Genomic DNA, 20,394 nt, shown 5'->3' on the forward strand with positions numbered 1-20,394 from the left:
CCCAATACGAGCACGTAGACCATTACCTGAACACAAATGAAAATATTTATTACAACATACAGAAATTACAGTAATGTTTTTCCCCAAATTGTACAGATTCACGTAACAAATCTTACAGTAAAGTCAAATTTAAGTGCAAAATGTTTGCTAGCGATAATATATGTACAAAACAGTTTAGCAAAATCCCTTGTTCTTCTACAGCAAACAGTAGCCACATTGGGGTCAAAACAAAAAAAAAGCAGTAGTTTTTTTTCCCCCCGTTCCCTTATAACTATGGTACAGTAATAGTACAGCAGGAAGTACATGTGACACAAAGATCTGATCCATAAAATGAATCAGTGGAAATGTCTGGACATCAGCAGTTTGATCTTCAGGAAAAGACGCGTTACTGATCAAAAAGCACATTACAGAATGACAGCATGTTAAGACCAGCTTGTTCGAGACGTACACAGCTGCAGAGATCAGTGTGTGTTGTGAGGGGGAATGTTGTGTGTGTCGCACGCTCTGGTCATGTGACAGGAGTGGCAGAGGAGATGAGAGTCCAGAGGGAAGCACTGCGAGCCGGGCTTATCAGAGAGCTGCTTACCACACTCCTGGTGGGGGGGGGGGAAAGACGCAGATAAGGACAGGAATGCACACAGGAAGTGAGGTCAGACATCAAGGCATTTCATAACACAAGTCAGGATGGAAACGGGGACAAAATGTGCAACAAAGATCACTTACCTCGCAGTGGTAGCACTCAAAGTGATAATCCTTGTTCATAGACACGACCCTGAGGATCTCTTCACTGCCCTGAGACACAAAACAACACTTTCAATATGCAGTCATTTAAGAAAGAAGTGTGCATCACATCAAAGAAAGGCTAGATTGTGAAATACTCTAGTGTGGTTGCCTGAAACTAATTTTTTCATTGCGTGTAAAAGTTTGCTTAGAAAACGTTTGAAGTTGACAAACACCAACCGACTCGCACACAATGTTTGAGGTTAAGTACAAAGACAAGTAATAAGAAAACGCCTCCAGCCAACACTTGCAAGTAAAACACAGAAACACTTGTATTTACCTCAGTCGGTAAGATGGGTTGTAAACAGGCCGCGCACTTCGGGGCAAAAGTCCTGCAGAAATGACAGGAGAAAGTTTATTTAGTGAGGACACCAGCAGCACAATAACATCTTTGTTACATATTAAAGAGGTCTTTTTGTGCTTTTTTGGGGTTTTCTCTTCCCTGTGTGTTATATAGGTTTGTGTGCATGTCAATGGTCTGAAACGCCTCCATTGGACTCCTTTGTTTACTTCCAGAACATCACCACGTAATACCCGCACTTCTATTGGCTAGCGCACCCACACATTGTGCGTGATAGGCTTAAGGGCGGGACACCTTTAAGCGGATACAATCACAACAGAGCTGGCCAGCTAACCAATCAGAGCAGACTGGGCTCTGGTTTCAGACAGAGGGTGAAAAGAGGTGCTGCAGTGCAGGCAGTATGAGAACAATAAAGAGCTTTTTGAACATTAAAGCATGGAAACAAGTAAGAGTAGAGAGCATAATAGGGTCCCTTTAATAATGTAAAAGTCTCACTTGTTGTAGTCTGCCACGCAGTAGATGTTGCTGTTGTGGTCCACAGTGAAGGGGACCCCATCCAGAGCCTTGGAGCACACCACACAGCGGAAACAGCCGGGGTGGTACGAGTTCCCCAGAGCCTGCAGGATCTGAGCAGGACAATCCAGATGAAGTGTATTATTCAAATGTGTTACTCCAAATCTAACTGGCTGAGACTACATGCTATATGTGTATGATTTAGTTTATCAAGTTTTTTCTTAGTTCATCGTCCAATTGATCCGACTCAAAATGTCCGATTGCTGCAGTCGATACATGCTAAAAGAATAAAGTTAATTATTGTCTTTTTCTTTTGACATTTTCTGACCATTCCCATTTAGCTTTCGAGCCTGGAGCTTGTCCTCGAATGTATACCTGACATTTTGGATGAATTGGCCTTTCTGTATTTTAATTGACACAGCTCCTTTCCTTTTAAGTTTTGAATCAGAACAGAAAATAGTCAATGTGGTATGTGAAAGTATTATTTTCCTCATATATTTACATTTGAGCTATGAGTTTCTTTCTCATGCACCAGCTCGTTTTAGGCCTCAAATGTTTGTAGTTCTAAAACTCAAATGTGGTTCAAATGATGCAGAGAACGATGGCTGGATCACACGCTCTCTCTGCAAGCTTTCTATTTATATTATGGGTCTTATGCGGTTCAAATATGGTAAAAACCTTTAAGATAATCACTACAGAGCCATATTTTTGTGTTTATCCAAAAACCCAAGGCAAACATTCCTCTGAAGATCATCCGTGGGAACCCGAAGAGGGGCCAACAAAAATATGTCACTTCATTTCTCAATCCTCTAAGGGGGGGGGGAAAGGCATTCTGGGAAACATGGGACGCAAGTGTCTAAAAGTTTCACAGGGCAGGGCACATTTTCTTTAAATCTAGCTTAAGTCTTCTTCGTGTAGCATGTTCACACACACACACACACACACACACACACTGCTCACCTGTTCCAGAATGAGATGGCCACACACACTGCACTTCTCCGCATTAGCCTGGAATCCCGAAAACTGTAATTATAACAAAGAGATTAGCGAGAAAAATCCATCCTCTGACTCGGAATATGGGACTGTGTGTGTGTGTGTGGTGTTGTGTGTGTGTGTGTGTGTGTGTGTTGTGTGTGTGTGTGTGGTGTTGTGTGTGTGTGTGTGTGTGTGTTGTGTGTGTGTGTTTGTGTTGTGTGTGTGTGTGTGTGTGTGTAGGAGGGATGAGAAAACACGCCTTGACCTCAACTCTTACCATGTAATCCTCTTTACAGTACACAGAGCCGCTGACATTGTAGAAGTCCTTGTTTCTCAGGGTGCGTCCTGCAGGACAGTTTGGAAAAGGTGTCGGTGATGGAAATCAATTGAATCTCTGTTGTGTTTACGGGCGGGGGGTAGTTGTGGGGGGGGGGGGGGGGGGGGGGTACTCACCACAGGACACACAGGTGAAGCAGCGTGTGTGATAGAGGCTATCCAGAGCCTGGCAGGCGTTATCCGCGCCGTACACGCCTTTCCCACACTTCACACAGGTTCCTGGCATCAAAAACAGAGGGGGGGGGGGGGACGGGGGGGACACAACAAACATTCATTTAGTCGGGGAGTAAATCGCTCAGCGGCTCCTAACACTTGGTTTACGACACATTCCTGGAGGATGTGTCTGAAATCCAACTCCACACAGAGTGTCAACACTTGTAAATCCTCGTTCGCACCACCTAGGGGATTTTCACACAGTTAAAAGCCCCTCTCCCCATGCCAGCCTGTTTGCTCATCCACTCTGTTATTAAAGGGACACTCCACCGGATCTGACTCTGAGCCAGGCGCTTTCTTCTGGAGCTTTGCATTAAAGACTTCCCTTTTTAAATTGTGACTTTAAACCCCCCCCCCCCCAATTGGAGCAATTTTGGAGATGAAACGTGGTTGCTGCCTGATGTGAGGAAACGACCTCAGGGGGGAAGAAGAAGAAGTCAATTACAAACGTGATCGCTTTTGCCTTTAAATTGTTATCCAATGGCAGATAATTGTTTTTACTGTATTTACAGTCAATGAAACAGATGCTTGTTATTTACCACATTCTGACCTCAACACACCTTTCATCTCTTCAGTTAGCCCCACACAAAGTAAATACGCTTTTCTAGGTCGAAACTAGACAAAGAAAAACAACTTAAGACCTCTTACAGTTGACTAACTTCTCTGTGTTTCTCAGTTTATCCTAAGTACATGTTCAGGGCACTAACTGTAAAGTGGAAAAGTGCTGCGGTGGTCCGAGCTGCAGCCTTTCCCCTGTGATCTATTTAGAGATCTGCCTGCGTTTTCCCCCCCTTTCTTCTGTGGCTGAGGGAGTGCCACACAATTTGAGAATTCCTATACTTTTAGTCGGTCCTTTCTGATATTTAGGAACAGGCACAAGGCTCTGCCAAAGCCAAACAGGGGAACCAAGACGCACAATCACAGCTTTAATATGTAATGTGTGCGGCGGGTTCATCAAGAAAACGTGAGGAATTGGTGGCATAGGGACTTTTGCACATAATTTTTGTACTGAAAACTGACTTAAAAAGACATGACGCGACATATTTGTGTGTATTCTTTGCAACAGGTGGAACAAAATCATTAACCGAAACGATTTTCAACTTGTTTCCTAATGAAAAATCCCTGAAAAGCTTGGGCTACATCTTTTGTTTTTTACTTTCCTTTTAGTGCAATTAAAGCCTCAAACTGCATTATATAGGTGAGTGAGTGTGTGTGTGAGTGTGAGTGTGTGAGCGTCTGTCTTCACGGCTCACAGCCCCTGACTTCTTCCTAATGGCTGAGAGCAGTACAGTATTGCATGTCCCCTCCGGGCGCACATACCTGAGCAGAAAAACAGGCTGCAGCACACCCCCCTGCACACGCCAAGGCAGCATTACACACACACCAGGACACACACATGACTCACGCACACACTGCGTTACTGTGGCCTGAAGTCACTCAGGGAAAAACACACCCTGCCACAGAGAAACAGTACACACACACACACACACACGCTTAGCCCTAACCTTGTGTGACTCAGAGTAATGGTTGGAGCTGTGTTTAGATGGAGCCATGTAATTTGTGTGTTGAGTGTAACGGTAGAATTTTGCACTTTGAATAGCCGTGTTGCTACGCTGCATTAGCCTGTGTGCAGCACACTGTTGCAAATTGACAACGCCTGCCGGAAACATCAGCTGATTTGTGGCCACAGGTGTGAATCTAAATGAGTGAATCCATCTTTTTCCCCTTTCTTCTCTTCAGCCAATCACCTGCCTGGATCAGTTTGTGCTTTATGTTTCGCGTGCTATAACCCTGCGTGTCCCTGCAGGTTCCCAGGTACCATACACTCTTTCAACTTTTAATCTGTGCGTCCATCCATCCATACAAGCCTTTCATTTAGAGAGATCTGACACCAGGCGGCGAGGGGGACAATAATAACACACTGAGGGGGGATGCTATGTGACCCTTGGCTCAAATAGAAGAGCTGTGATTGGACAATGTGTGTTAAATGCTTCTGATAACTTTCTCATTTCTCCCTTTTCGAAGTGAACCCTGAATGTTAAAAGAAAGCATCTCACCAAAGAACTCCTGCCGGCTCTCCACGCCCTCCCTCCCAGCTCCACCTGGCTCCTCCTGAGGTTTGAGGGGCCCCCCGGCTGAGCAGGGCCCCACCGTGGAGCTGGGTTTGGAAAGAGCCAGGCCCTCCATGAGCCCCCCGCCCGCCAGAGCGTTGTCTCTCAGCAGAAGTCTGGTGAGCTCTTCCTGGTACCGGGTCCCGGGCAGGTCTGAGTACCGGGCCCTGTCCCCCTCTTTGCCCCTCACCTCCGCCTGCTGCTCGACCCACCACTCGGGGCCCGCCTGGAAGCACGCCGCACCGGGACTCCCAACAGCCGGGGGGTAGGAGTGCCGGCTGTCGTACGCCCCCGGGCGCATCCCCCCCTCCAGGTACTGGGTCCAGGCCTCCACAGGGGTCACCCCGGACCGTCCTGGACCTCCATACCCCGACGCAGGACCCCCGGGCTGCATGGAGGGGGACTGCTGCTGCGGGGGGAATCCTCCAGAGGCCGAGTAGCGAGAGTCGTAGCCAAGACTGATGCCGCTGGTCCGGTTGCTGCTGCAGCGACTCCCCATTGGGCTCCCCCCACCCCCGCCGCTGGCCGTACTGGAGGCGAAGCTGGACCGGGGGCTGACCAGCAACGACTCCTGCAGGCTGAACGAAGAGCATGGGCTCAGGGTGGGTCCCGGAGGGTAGAAGAACCCCCCTCCCACACCTCCAGGAACATCAGAGGAGCGGTGCGGGGGGTGAGAGAGGGACGCAGGCCTCGGGTTCTCCCACAGTTCGCTGCCCGTGCTCAGGCGTTTGTAGAACAGAGCCTCCTGGAGAGAGAGGCGTTTGTGTCTCTCGGGCTCGGAGAGGTAGCCCGGTTCTGCCAGGCCGCCTCTGGGAGCCGAACCATAGCCCATGGAGGCAGGGTACGGCGGGGGGGCGGAGAGAAGCCGCTCCTCTACCAGCCGCCGCCTGACCAGCTGCTGGAGCTCCAGGGAGTAGCGCCGCTGGTTGAGGGACGTCTTGGAGCCGTACGCCCCCAAGATGTCACACTCGGGGCCCAGGCCGGACTCCCTCCTCATGTGGAGGTCCACGCCTTCGCCCAGGTAGCAGGACGCTCTCTGCTGGGGGGAGCGGCGCCTCAGTGGAGCCAGGGTGGAGGGGTGCTGCTCGCCATCTTGAGGTATGGAGGAGGAAGTAGGCGGTGGGGAGAGGAGCTGAGATGGAGGCATACCCATCCCTCCTCCTCCTCCTCCCCCTCCTCCTCTCCCACTTGCAGGAACACATGCGTCGCTTGTGGTTGCAGAGGCAAGCGAGAACTGGCCGGGTCTGGAGGGCGAGGCAGAGATGGGAGCCGGTGGCAGACCGGGGCCCCCCCCCACCGCCTCCAGAGCTGCCAGTGTTAGCGTTGCTGTTATTAGAGTTGTTGGCAGAGTCATGTTTTTTCTTTGAACTGTTGAATTTCACACTGCCCGAGTCTGTAAGCTTTAACTTCTCCAGTAACTTGCTGATCGGCCTGTCCATGATGGAGCCTTGTCGTTTTTTCACCTGTCTGGGCACAGTCACTCTTTAAATTACAGATCAATGTGCTCAAATACAGGCGTGTGGCGCAGTGGATAGAGCCTTGGTGTTGGGATCAGGGGGTCACAGGTTCAAACCCCACTGCAGTCAGCATGTCGTTGTGTCCCTAGGCAAGACACTTCACCCCAAATTGCTAACAAGTAACATGTGGGTAGATAGACAACACAATTATGTTCAAGTAAATCTACAGTTTTCACTACGAAAAATGAAAAGGCAGTCTCTTATTCTCACTTAGAAATAAAAAAAAACTGGCCTTTAAAAGAGGACCCTTATATACACAAACACAATAAATACAAAACAGATAAATAAGACTTTTAAGACATTTCAGGGTGTTACATGACTAACGTCATCTAGTTGGCCCTCATGTGGAAAACCCACAGGCACAGGTAGGAGAATCCATTGGATTACTAGACAATTATTAATAGTTCAAGTCAATCCAGGCAGGAAATAGGAAAAACATACATCCAGGACACTTCGGTGTGACCTATGGTCGCGGAGGGCCTCCTTTGTGGACCCTCATGTGGCTCCACATCTGCATCTTCTCTTTTAGTCAAACTGTGGGAAATAACCTTCAGGAAAGTCGCTTTGATATCTCCAGTGCGGTGAGGGGGTGTCTCAGTTGAATTTTCTTTTCTTTTTTCAAACACAAAGCGCAGAGGTTCAGCGGGATGCACACTTCATGTGGCTCCAGTGTAGACAGGAAAAATAAATCCGTTTGTGCACAGAAAGTCCACTTCTGCCATTCATTTCAGGGCAAAGTGTGCTCGGTAAAAAAATTGTAAATACTATGTTTAACTTAAACTCAGGCAACAGGAAACACACATACGGCTCTCGCTATAAAGACCCCTCAGTCCGTCCGTCCATCCGGCTGCTTTTATCATTCCCGTTTTCAGAGCAGAAATCCCGTGGAAAGAGTAGCGGAGAAGTTTGCGGAGAGAGAAGGAAATGAAGGAAACCGGTTACAGTTACATCCCATAGTACCGGAGCTGGACTAAACGACTTGTTTGAGATAAATAAAATCCCTCCCCGTGTGCATTGCTCAGTCGACAACTTTGTTTCTTTCTTTCTTCCCCCTAAATAATTACTTACCTCCCCCTCTTTTTTTGCAAGAGTATCAAGCTGCCTACGGCGTATAGAGATAGTTCCGGTTACACATTTCAAAATAAACTCTTTACTTGCAACCGCTATATATTTTCAAGAACAAGAACATCTTTCGAATCGTGTTACAGCTTTATTTGTTATATTACACAACATATATTAATGTTGTGTATTATTGAGACACCATTGTATAGTATGTGCCTCCCAAATGGTTATTTGAGCTCGCAGTTTGAAAGCGTCACTAAACGTTGCTTTTATTTTGAAGGTGGAATCACTGAACAAACGTCCCTTGGCGTAGTATCGCGACGTTGAGCTTGACGCACCACTGCTCCTTTATCAGTCAGCGGCGGCTCGTTTCCCCCACAGGGCCGGAACACCTTTCAACCAGCCATGGCTGTTTCGTCATTCATACGCAAAACTCCCCCAGAGGATGTGCCCCCTCCACCAAGATTTAAAAAAACTCTCTTAAAAATAACATTTAAAAGAAAACATTGGTGTGAATTGTGTAGATGATGTTAGGAATGTGCAGAAAAAGCAATTTGTAAAGGTTTTTCTGGCAAATCTTATGTGCTTTATTACTTATTACATGCTTTGAAGGAATGTGTTGATTGGTCTCCTGGAAAATAATTCACAGAAAAGCACTCGTGTGTAAATCATTAATCATGTTATTATAATGGGCCACTTCCATATCCATAAACGTACATTCAAGAAAGTACATTCAAGAAACCATGCCTTATTTTCTTAAACAATAAGTCTGTGGAAGTGTTTTACCTTTTTTCTATTACCTCTGTATTTTACTTGATACTTTTTGTCAAGATAAAAATATGAAAATCATATTATTTGATTACTCCAATACGTTAATGTGTCAATTATATGTATTAGCTTTTATGCAAATAACCTTTTTTACACAAAACATATGATAATCTTAATAAATATGAGCCAATCTACCCAACATCATATTAAAAGGTTAAAAACTATATCCACGTCAACCAGCTATAACATTAAAATACTGTCCACACAAAAATAGTAATAACATTACTATAATATAATAAGTAAAACATATAACCCCATATTATCTTAGTTACTAAGCAGCATTTTACTTGTATAATGGGGTATTTTTTACATTTTGGTATTACTACTATTGTTTTAAACATTTTTATATCATTTGTATTCTTCACTACATTTAAATCATTGAAAGAACTGCGTCGTTTAGGCAACGGCACTACTTTATTGTACCACCAGCCTGTGGAATGTGCGGAGGGGCACGGCTGAGTGAGGCGGCTGGTGAATTTTTTCGGCGTGTCTGAGTTCTCCAAGGAGGATTCAGGGTAAACATCCCGCTGCTATTACAGGACTGACCAGCATTACTCAGACCTGGTATCCGGCCCGTTTGTGGCAGTTAACGGACACACCAAAACAAAACAAACCCTGATCAAGTAGCTTGTGTTTGTCCTGGTGTGTTTAAATAGGCATACCGGCTTTTTTGTGTGCCCTGGAGCCCCTTTCCATGGAGCCTTTCACGGCCCTTGCGGTTGAGCGGAGTCCCTGCAGCAGCCTCTGCAGACTCCTGCCTCACAGCCTGCGAGTGGGAACTTGCCTGAAAAGCTAACAGAGAAATTCTTCTGGGCTTAGCAGCGGAGCACTTCATACAAAAACAATACTTTGAAGAGCTGCGAAAAGCGGCAGGGCTCTGTCTGCATTTCTGCTCCCCCAGTCATGTCTACAGCCCATAATGCTGCCATGAAGTTCTCTCCTTCATCTGTCTCAATCGTAGCCCATTAGAGTGCATGTGTGTAATTATGTCCTCAAAGGGCAGACATGCAAACACAACATTTAACATTAACACAACTATGATCTGTGTCATTATTTGAACCTGTCAAGATGAGAGTAATTACTTTTAAGTCTATCCGAATTCCAGACATTTGCTTACATTGGCCTTATGTTGTCCTTTATATAAAATAGGTTATTTAGAGAGGAGTCATTATTGTTATATCACCCTATGTTTTCTCTTTTTTCTTAATTAAAAAGTTGTAAGTGTTTTTAAAACGAGTTTAAAGTAGTTGTTTTAAGTTGAGAGACCCATTAGAAAAATAATTCTGTAAAAAAGAAATGGGCTTTTAGGAAACTTTTGTTATGATTGAGCTTCATGTGTAAGCATTTTCTTAACAGAATAATGTAGTTTATCCAAAACCCCAATTAAAGGTTTTAAAGGTGGACATTTAAAATAAATATTAGTGGTAGTTCTTGACTTTTGGTGCGTCTTTAGCGCCCTCTGGTGGTCATCGCAGGAGACTGCACACAACATGGCGGCCCCCGTGAGGACATTGTGCAGTTCAGGTGAGAGTGGACAGAGGTTATTCACTAAATAAGCAGTTTTAAGACCCATTAAAACTTTAAAGTTAAGCGTTGTTGCTGTTAATATCTTCTTGTACCCGTCTATACCTGTAATACAGCTTGTTTGTTTGATACATCGCTGTAAATGCAGTAACGAGCATCGATGCTAACGGTGATGCTAACAGTTCTGTAATGCAAACTCTTTAAGTTAGCAGCATTTATTCCACACGATGTTAATGGCGTTTATGAGAATCCAGAGGTGACTTTAGAGGCTTTTTTCTTTCTGCACTTGTTCTTCAGTGCTGAGGCTCTCCAGCAGGCAGTTCAGCACAACATGTGGAGTCCAGGGTGGAGAGAAATGGAGGAAAGAGTAAGTGTACTGTTGACACTGATGCTGTGTTTCCTTTACTCATGTGTTTAAGCAGGGGTTGACTATATAATGATATAGTAATCGCTCAACTAGCCATTTCTACACGAGATATGGGCATGCATAGTCCTATTTAACATTTGTACTTTACGTGATGTTGTTGTACACTAAATCTGCATCAGAACATACCTTGTTCACAGCAGACATGTTGGTTTGTTATAGTAGGAACAGTACAAGTGTAATTGATTATATTCAAATGACTGTGATTCATTTAGATGAGCTGGTTACACGTTGCAGCTATTTATTTCTGATAGCTCGCTGTCATGGCTTCCTTTCACAGTTATGTCAAAATACTACATTATATTATTGTGTTTCCTTTTTTTCTGTGTTTTGTATTAGTCGTTCACATTTTTGTCCTCATTTTACGTTTTAATTTCTCTTAATGTGTTGAATGATTTCTAATCTAATGTTTCTTTGCTTGCAGAAATGGAATTGCTAGAAGTGGCTCAGAATACGGCCCTATGACAGATCTGCCTGATTGGTCGTTCGCAGGTATAGTTACATTTTTTCTTTTTGATGTTGTTTTTTTGCAACAGAGCTCACATAAGGAGGCAATTAACAGTGATTCACCCTTTTTGTTTTTGTGTGGAATAATTCAATTGACTTGGCATTTGTTCTTATTCAATTTGGGATATTTAAAGTGGACCTATCATGCTATATTTGAATAATATAGTGTAGGACCATACCTATATAAGGCATACTTTTTTTTTCTCAAAATACCAAACAGATCATGCATTTTAGCCATGCCTCATCTTGCTCAATTTGACATTTTTTAGCTCTGTGTTTGTAAGGGCAGATAAGGGTAGAACAGCACCATCTACTGGCCTGGCATATGTACTACAGCGTCTCCAGCGCTTTTGAACGGCAATGGCCGTGGCTGTCTCTTCCTGATTGGTGGAGTTGGCCCAATAGCCGTAGCGCCACCGTCCTGACGTCAGGACAGTGTTCAAATCTGGATCAGTTTTTATCAGATCCGTTGCAGCCCCTTTTTTAGAGATTTGGGTATGGAGGAAAATAGAGAGGGTTGTGTTTTCTGACACTTGGTGAGTTCCCTGGAACACCGGGGACACATATTCATGTATACAAGACGTACAAAAGTGCATGTTGCATGATAGGTCCCCTTTAAAGGGGCCCTTTTTAATGCTCATTTTCATATTTTTATTTTATGCCTCTACTGTGACATGTTGACATGCTTTGAATGTTCAAAAACACATTACAGGAAAGGAAAAAGCATATCAGGGCCCCTTTAAGCCAATGATGCGTGCATTAGTTAATTATAGAAATGCAACCATTTTGTGATCTACGTCTAGAACATTTTGCATTGTGTTTTCTTGTTTGTTTATCTGGACAGACGGCAGACCAGCACCTCTACTGAAGGGACAGCTGAGAAGAAAGCAGGAGAGGGAAGATTTAGCAGTGAGTATCAACACATTTGTCTTTTCTGTAGCATATATCTGTGTGGCGCAGTGGGTTGTGTGTTGTAGTTGTAAAGGTTCAAACCCCACTGCAGTCAGCATGTCGTTGTGTCCATGGGCAAGACACTTCACCCCAAATTGCTCCTGTGGGGATTGTCCACAGTATTGAGTATGTAAGTCGCTTTGGATAAAAGCGTCTAACAAGTATCATGTAATGTAATATCCTATTTATCTATTTATCTTTCTGTGTCACCTACATGCCTTTTGCCTCTAACCTTGGTGTTTGTTTCTCACAGCGACGTATCGTGATGCTGAGCTCAGAGGTGGACAAAGGGATGGAGTCGTGGAATGATAAACGGGAAGAAGCCCAAAGAATGGTGGAGCACAAAAAGTCTCTATTACTGAAACCTAAAGGGATGATGTTAATAAAGAACAAATCGAATAGTTAAACACATATTATCAGCTTGCCACGTCCTTATTCTGAATAATGTTAGTCTATTGAATACTCAAGGACTTCCTCATGCTGTACAATTTGTGTTTTTCATGGATTTCTACAATAAATGTTCTGATTTATACTTTATACTCTGAGTTCATGTCCCTCAGCTTCCACTAGAATGCAGCATTTCTCCTTTCTCGATTCACTTCCCAGGCTCACGCGCCATTTTGTCTGGTGTTTGGATCAGAGGAGTTTTATTGGGCTGGTGGAGGAAGGGAGGAGCAGGGGGGGGAGACATAAAGTCACTCTGATTTAAGACCTTTCCGTATATGATTTAAACAGAGAGGGGTTCACACCTTGGCTTGCTGTAGTAACTCAGTGTTATAACTCTAAATACATGACCAATGTGTGAGTAATACCACCATGTGAAGTGACTTCAAGTGTATGTGGAGAACCCATAAAAAGAAAATCACCAGAATAATCGACTGTTTTAGTTTCGAGGCAACATCTTGACCATATTCGCCTTAATAGCATCTTATTTTTTACCGGGGGCATCTCTACCAACACACAGGGGTGAGAAGTGCATTTTGCATGTGCCGTTCTGCAGCCTGGTGTCTGGAAAGATGATCAGCCAAGTTGGCAGAACGTTGTATCCCTTTAAAAAAGCAATATTCTCTGGTATAAAGTCACTTTTGAGCCTTGGCGAATGCTTAATCAAGCTGTAGGACACACTGTAAAGCAGGAAGCATACATCAGCTGGGAACAATTGAATTGATTTGTCTTTAAAGTGTATTTGGGTAGGGGACTCCTTTTTTTAAAACCACACTGGTGACATTTTGCAGTGACTCTGAGCAGCTGTGCCTTTGTAAAGTAAGCACTCATTTAGTGTGACTTATAAACAGACTATTTACAAAATGAGGTAAGCTCCACTCTTGCCCTCGCTCATGCTTTCTGCTTCCTGGCTTCTCTCTCTCCCTCCATCTGCCTCTTTCCCTCTCCCTCTTTGTCTTGTTGCAGACTTCAGCAAAGCCCCACTGTAATTAGGGCTGCTAGCCGCTGACTTGCAGATTCTTTTCTGTGGAGATGGGAGTTTTTCTCTCCCCCCCCCCCCCCTCCTCTTTTTGTCTTAACTTTTTCATACAGTTGACCAAAGGCGCTGACTGTTTGTTGTGTTGGAGAAGTGTTGGTGGACATTGACCAGGCCACAGTGGGTGTTAAAGAAATTTAAAAAAAAGTGGTTAACATGGCGACATTTTCCATTGACACGCACATCCTCACACCTGCACCATCAAAGACCTCCATCTGCACCCACAGTGAGAAATGGGACTCCTCATTCTTGATATTTTTACATCCTGCTTTTTCTGTGAATGTCTTTTCTCCTCGACAACCTCCCCTCCGACTCCTCCCTTCTCCCCCCTTCTTCTGCTCCTCGTGTTGTTTTGGTTTTTGGGAAATGAGAACCAGATGTTGCTTATTGTGCAGAAGTCAGCAGTGGTGTGAAGTAATTAAGTACATTTACTCAAGTACTGTACTTAAGTACAATGTTGAGAGACCATTTTTTTCTACTTTGATCTTCTACTCCACTTCAATTCAGAGGTTAATAGTGTTTTATTCCTCTACATGTTAATACCTTTAGTTACTTTGCATATTTTGTTTGATGATGTGAAATATAATCAACACTTAAATCAGACTTTAGTTCCACCTGGAGTAAATTCACAAGCTACCCTGCAGTATACAAAGTCATTCAAACTAGCTGCACCTTTACCAGCTTTGAGAACACTTTAATGATCAATCATTATAAAACATATCATATATATTATTCTGAAATCTGCACAATTGGTACTTTGAGTATATTTTGATGCTACTACTTTTCTACTTTTACTTGATTAACATTTTGAATGCAGGACTTTTACTTGTAACAGAGTATTCCTACACTCTTGTACTTCTACTTTGACTGAAGTACAAGATCTGAGTACTTCTCCCACCTTTTGAAGTCAGCGCTGGATGGATGGAGGGAGGGAGGGTGGGGGCTTTAGGGGGTGTAGGTGACGTCAGAGGATGAGATGTGTTGGTGCGCTAATAGAGATTAGCTGGAAGTTTCACCCGCAGACCAGAAACAGGGAGGGTTTCCTGGCAGGGGGGTGGGGGGGTCTGATTCAGCAGCTCTGGTCCCAGAGACCGCTTCCTGACCCGAGGGTTTCTGCAGAGAGAGGCACCCTGCAGCAGCCTGAGCGTTATGAACTGTGCATGACTGAATGAGAACTGGCTGCAGGACAGGTATCTCTGTTTGTTGCTGGTTGGACAGACATGGCTTCTTCTTTGTTTTTAATGCAAACAAATGAATATTAATTGGCATTAAGACAGATTATTTTTAACCCTGTTTTATGTTTGTTAAAATGATTCTTCTTTAGAGGGAGTTTGTTCTGTAGGAGATAAAGACCACATTTGAAGTATGCTGTGGATGAAATAGGGGACTTACTCACAAACTTTACTTAACCAGTGAAAGTATTCTTAGCACTATGTACTTAAAAAATCAAACATACTCACCATGCAGAAAAGTGAAAGTGCTATAGGATAGCATCTTACATAGCATAGCGCTTTCTTTTATATTTTGTTGATGGTTTTGTACTTTGTTAGAGTTATTTTGAACTACTTTACATACAGTTTGTCCAGGGTGACTACACTGAGGGTTAAGCCCCTTAAAATGATTAAAAAAAGGTACAAAAACTACAATCTAAGAAGTTTAATGTCCTCTTTGGGCCTCAAACTGATGTTAAGTAAATACTACTTTTCTTAAGGGTCTTACAAAACCAAAGGTTGGTGACAATTTGTTTTCTCGTATAATTTAGATAATTTCATATGTATAAAATGTCAATGTAAAACGCCCCTAGTCACTTAAGCTGACAAATACATGCAGTTAAAGGTGGGGTATGTAATTTATTTCAGAAACACTTTTTGTTATATTCCATGGAATGCTCTTAACATCCCGATAGCAATGAATATATTAAATGCTTTGACAATAAATACATAAAAAAATGTCATCTGTGGAAGCCGTAATACTGTAAAAAGCACGACCAATCATTTTAGCCGGCCCGGCTAAAGTAACTGGATGGCCTACCTGCCTGTCAGCCAATCCATCTGTGCACAAGCTTATCTCGTGCCCTCATTGGTCATGTGCGCGTTCGTGTGTGTTGGAGGAGGGGCTCTGTAAGGAAGTCTGAAGGAAGAGGCAGATTTTTTCCGGTTGTGTACTTTCAAATTCTAGCGCACTCGAGCTGGTTTCTCCAAAATGACATACCCCACCTTTGAAAGTGCAACATGCCTATCTAGTATAATGCAGTGTAATAGAGTGAGACGGAATTACCCAAGTAAAGAACCATTACCCCAAAATTGAACTTAAGTACAAACCTTGAGTAAATGTACCTACTTAGTGACTTTTCCGCACTGGAGGTCAGGCAAAACAAAATAAAAATACAGACTTACAGTATAAAAGTAAACAGTGCCATAATGTAGGTCACCCAAACAAGGTCTCAGGTTGAGTTGCAGGCAGCAGTCCCGCCGCTTCCTGCCTGGCACGGAGCAGGAGTGCTGAGCTGGACGGTGGCTCCCGCCCGGCAACACTGTGGAGTTCAGCATTAAAATGGCTGACAGACAGAGAAAGAGGACTAGAGGTTCACATGGCTGCCAAACGTCTCCTCTGCGTTCATGTCCCCGACCTGTAAGACACGACGGAGAGCAGATGCTTGGCAGGCAAACTGATAGCACCTCCAAACAGACATCCAGATGTGTGTCTAACTTAATGAGGAGTTTGATTCATTTCCCCTCAATATCACTGATCCTGCATATTGTCGAACGCAATGATTAAGCAACAATCTTTATGAGACACAGAGGAATTTTTGTGGCATTGTTAAACCTTACAGTTTACTAATACTTTCCTTCCTGGAAATAAATACAGAATACAATGTTGTTATTGTTATAGTGAGCATTGAGACATTAAATTGCTACACTTCTAATTTATTAATCCCCAAAGCATCCGTTCCCAGTCTAACAGTCAAGTCTGTTCAGTTTCATCAAATACATCTTACATTTGTGAGATGATTAACAGAACAGGAAAGCAAGAAACAGCTGCACCAAATTAAATTCAGGTTTCATCTTAACAGTAATAGACCACCACACCACTGACGTAGAGAAGGTTTAGTCACCTTTCAGCTTCAGCAAATATGGAGGGTAGACTTATAAATACATTACTCATAATGTGAGTAGCTCTTTCTGGGTCATTTCTCTAAAAACTCTTCAAATGAATTACCATCTCAGAACAGTTCCAGGAAACTGTGAAGTAAAGCATTACTGGCTCAGTTTTGTGAAACTTTATCCAACACCAACAAACAATCATCATTCTTTTGGAGGTCAGAGACTAGGGTCTGCAGAAGCAGCTCGAAATGAATTCAATGTTTTTGTCAAAGACACTTTAGAGAAATTGAACTTTCCAGCTCTGTTGTAAACAATCCTTAAAACAGTTGTGGTTTCTAAAAATACTCATGTTTATTCTCTCTATTTGGTAATAATGTTATTCTAGTGTATTTCAGCAGCATCTACGCCTCCATCCAGGGAAGCAGGGAAAGTTTGAAGACGGATTGGTCGTAACGGTTATCGTGCGTGAGAGAGATCAACGCAGACAAATGGAAACACCAGAAAGAGAGGGACAGTTCGGCCAGACGAAGGAGGAAAGTGGATGAACAGATGTGAGTATAAAAAAAATAATAAAAAGGCGGGGTCGGTCAGGTTAGTACAGTAGATTCAAGAAGTCAACACTTCTTGCCGCAGTGATGTAGAAGTGTACTTCAGGGCGTGTCAGTACACTATGACATCAACGTTTAACGCTTCTAAAGTGCTCTTTAACCTCCTGGTTAAGAGCTTAAAGAGTCCTCTCCTGCTGATGTCCAGGTGTATATCAGTATGTAGTGTCTCTACTTTAAAGAGTCCTCTCCTGCTGATGTTCAGGTGTATATCAGTATGTAGTGTCTCTACTTTAAAGAGTCCTCTCCTGCTGATGTTCAGGTGTATATCAGTATGTAGTGTCTCTACTTTAAAGAGTCCTCTCCTGCTGATGTTCAGGTGTATATCAGTATGTAGTGTCTCTACTTTAAAGAGTCCTCTCCTGCTGATGTTCAGGTGTATATCAGTATGTAGTGTCTCTACTTTAAAGAGTCCTCTCCTGCTGATGTTCAGGTGTATATCAGTATGTAGTGTCTCTACTTTAAAGAGTCCTCTCCTGCTGATGTTCAGGTGTATATCAGTATGTAGTGTCTCTACTTTAAAGAGTCCTCTCCTGCTGATGTTCAGGTGTATATCAGTATGTAGTGTCTCTCCTGGGACATGTCTCCATGCTTTAATGTTCAAAAAGCTCTTTATTTTTCTCATACTGTGCTGCAGCACCTCTTTTCACCCTCTGTCTGAAACCAGAGCCCAGTCTGCTCTGATTGGTTAGCTGGCCGGCTCTGTTGTGATTGGTCAACCACTTAGAGATATCCCGCCCCTTAGCCCTATCACGTACAATGTGTTGGAGCGTTAGCCAATAGAAGTGCGAGTGTTACATAGTGATGTCTGAGTTCTGGATTAAGTCGTGGACTTCGGGTCGTGGCTGGGCCTGTCTCTGCGGTCCTGCCTGGGTCTCGTCATGCTGCTTCCCTGATGTTTTTGACATCTTCGTGGATTCATCTTCTTATTATAGACACATGCATTTCCAAACATTCGGTCTACCTACGCTGTAAAATGTATTATCTCTTACACACGGCATCTATTGCACGTCTGTCCGTCCTGGGAGAGGGATCCCTCCTCTGTTGCTCTCCCTGAGGTTTCTCCCATTTTTCCCTTTAAACTGTGGGTTTTTTCTCCGGAAGTGTTTCCTTGTACGATGTGAGGGTCTAAGGACAGAGGGTGTCGTTTTCTCATACTGATATTCTGCACAAACTGTGCTGTTGTATTTGCTGTAAAGTGTCCTTACTGTAAGGTAATTATTATATGTACAGCACTTTGGCTCGACCAAAAACGTTTTAAAAATGTGCTATATAAATAAAACTTGATTTGATTTGATTTGATGTCAAAGGAGTCCAATAGAGGCGTTTCAGGCAGTGTGTGAGAGAGAAACTCCCTCTGCAATGAACCTTGGGATTTAAGCCTTTGAAGACCTTTTACAAGGGCCCCTTTAATACAAAGTAAATTAAACCTGTGTTCATAAGGCACACTTTTAACAATCATGTAACACAAAGCAGGAGTTTAAATGGTTAAAGTGCCAAAAGGCAAAGGCCATATGTTCCGGAAAGTGTTATTCACATGAATATACTGTGGTTAGATAAAACCACAGATGCCTACCGCCTGACCTATTTTCAGAAATGTTATTTCTCTTATTGTTGTTGTTTGCCGTTATCTTGAGGTTCATCCAGGATGCTGTTGTTTACCGCTACTCTGACAGTATGTGAAGAGTTAAAACGGAAAGGCATGAGGATAGTGGGGTCGAATGGGGGAGGAAAGAAAGAGAAAAACAGACGAGAGATACTTGTGGTTCGAGACTGAAGCCTCATAAAGAGAGCACTTTTGCAGCGGGTGAGGGAATAAGAGAGAGGGAGGCAGCTTGCAAAAGGAAACCCCCCACCCCAAATCATTTCTGTTTAATTGCCTTTCTCACTTCTTTCTTCCTTTTCTCTCTTTGTCTTTCACATGCTTTTTCCTCTCACGTTTTTACAATTAACTTAAAGAGGTTTTTGTGTGTTGAACTTACACACACACAAACACACACACACACACACGCAGCTGGGCTTGGCCTGGACGTTCAGATGTTTCAAGAATACCAGATGTTCAGTTGGAACGCGTTTTTCTGAAAAAATGTGACCGTTCCATCACTTTTTCCGACTCGTTCCTCGACACATGACTGCTGGCTCCACGTCCAAAACACAGCGCTGTCGTGGCTGTATTTAGACTGACATTTTAGTTTTTTGTACAACACATCACTGCTTGTTTACTGAGGAATATCATACAGAAGGTCAGCTGTTTAAATTGATGGATCATTTCCGTTAATATACATCATCAAATGGAAATGAGGTGATGATTAGATGGTGCAGAAGTACTCAATAATCAGTTCCATCGTGTTTTGACAATGTTGTCAGTGGAGCAGTTCAGGAGAGGAATACTCCCAACTGAAAAAAATGGCAACCATAGCAGATGCTAATTTGGCAACAGCTCAGACTGAAACTGAATGTAATTATCCCAAACAAACCATGTCATCCAAACACTTTAATCTCAAACTAAGAAACATTTTGGTGATAAATGGTAGTGATGAGCTTGCAAATTTCCTTCTAAGCGCAAATTGGTAATGTGTTTCTGGGTTTTCTGCCAAGTAGTACATATTGAAGATTACAACATAGTCCAGTTCATGTTTTTAGCATGTAGCACGGAAGAGTGACACAAGTGGAGTGTTTTCCGAAGGGCCTGAATCCAGAGAAGACATAACGACGCTGCTAAAAGCAAAACACTTCTTCAAAATGTCAACTTTTCAAGATGGAAGTAAACAAACATGTTTTCAGCTTGGCCATTTTGTATTTCCTGGGTTTGTTTCTGAGGCTTTAAGAGGCATTCACGACATCATTGAAGGTGACTTTGCTCACTTACTGAGTTCTTCCTGAACAGTTTGATAACCTTTTTTTGGTTTTCAGGTTCATATATGTATTTTTTTGGCGGTGAGAGAAACTCCCTCTGGAGGAAACACAGGGATTTTAGCCTTTGCAGACCATTTACATGCACACAAAGCTATATATATATAACACACAACAGGAAAGGGAAGACCCAGAAAAGCATAATAGGCCTGCTACTTAAAGGTGGGGTAGGTAAGTTTGAGAAACCGGCTCGAGATACACTTTTTGTTATATTCCATGGAATGCTCTTAACATCCCGATAGCAATACAT

At 43.3% G+C, this 20,394-nt stretch overlaps 2 protein-coding genes across 2 annotated transcripts; one reads left to right on the forward strand and one right to left on the reverse strand.

Moving 5' to 3' along the window:
- Positions 1–22: 22 nt before the first annotated feature.
- Positions 23–7,799, reverse strand: ajuba (ajuba LIM protein). The gene is given in 9 exon segments (XM_034136842.1): positions 23–593; positions 724–792; positions 1,061–1,112; positions 1,577–1,707; positions 2,555–2,617; positions 2,847–2,914; positions 3,023–3,124; positions 5,176–6,490; positions 6,492–7,799. Coding segments are annotated over 9 exon segments (2,109 nt in total). The 5' UTR covers positions 6,669–7,799; the 3' UTR covers positions 23–461.
- Positions 7,800–10,089: 2,290 nt separating this feature from the next.
- On the forward strand, positions 10,090–12,579 carry mrpl52 (mitochondrial ribosomal protein L52). The gene is made up of 5 exons (XM_034136916.1): positions 10,090–10,160; positions 10,458–10,527; positions 11,009–11,076; positions 11,936–12,000; positions 12,296–12,579. Exons 1-5 carry the CDS (start codon positions 10,127–10,129, stop codon positions 12,446–12,448), a joined length of 390 nt encoding a protein of 129 aa, XP_033992807.1. The 5' UTR covers positions 10,090–10,126; the 3' UTR covers positions 12,449–12,579.
- Positions 12,580–20,394: the final 7,815 nt, after the last annotated feature.

This window comes from Trematomus bernacchii, unplaced genomic scaffold, assembly GCF_902827165.1.
Source record: "Trematomus bernacchii unplaced genomic scaffold, fTreBer1.1, whole genome shotgun sequence".
In the NCBI taxonomy this organism is placed as follows: Eukaryota; Metazoa; Chordata; class Actinopteri; order Perciformes; family Nototheniidae; genus Trematomus; species Trematomus bernacchii.

Excerpts from the sequence above, each read along its gene's own strand:
- mrpl52 (XM_034136916.1), top strand. The coding sequence starts at position 10,127 with ATGGCGGCCCCCGTGAGGACATTGTGCAGTTCAG. Across the intron at positions 10,161-10,457 it reads GAGGACATTGTGCAGTTCAG|TGCTGAGGCTCTCCAGCAGG; the intron begins GTGAGAGTGGAC and ends CTTGTTCTTCAG. Across the intron at positions 12,001-12,295 it reads AGGAGAGGGAAGATTTAGCA|CGACGTATCGTGATGCTGAG; the intron begins GTGAGTATCAAC and ends TGTTTCTCACAG.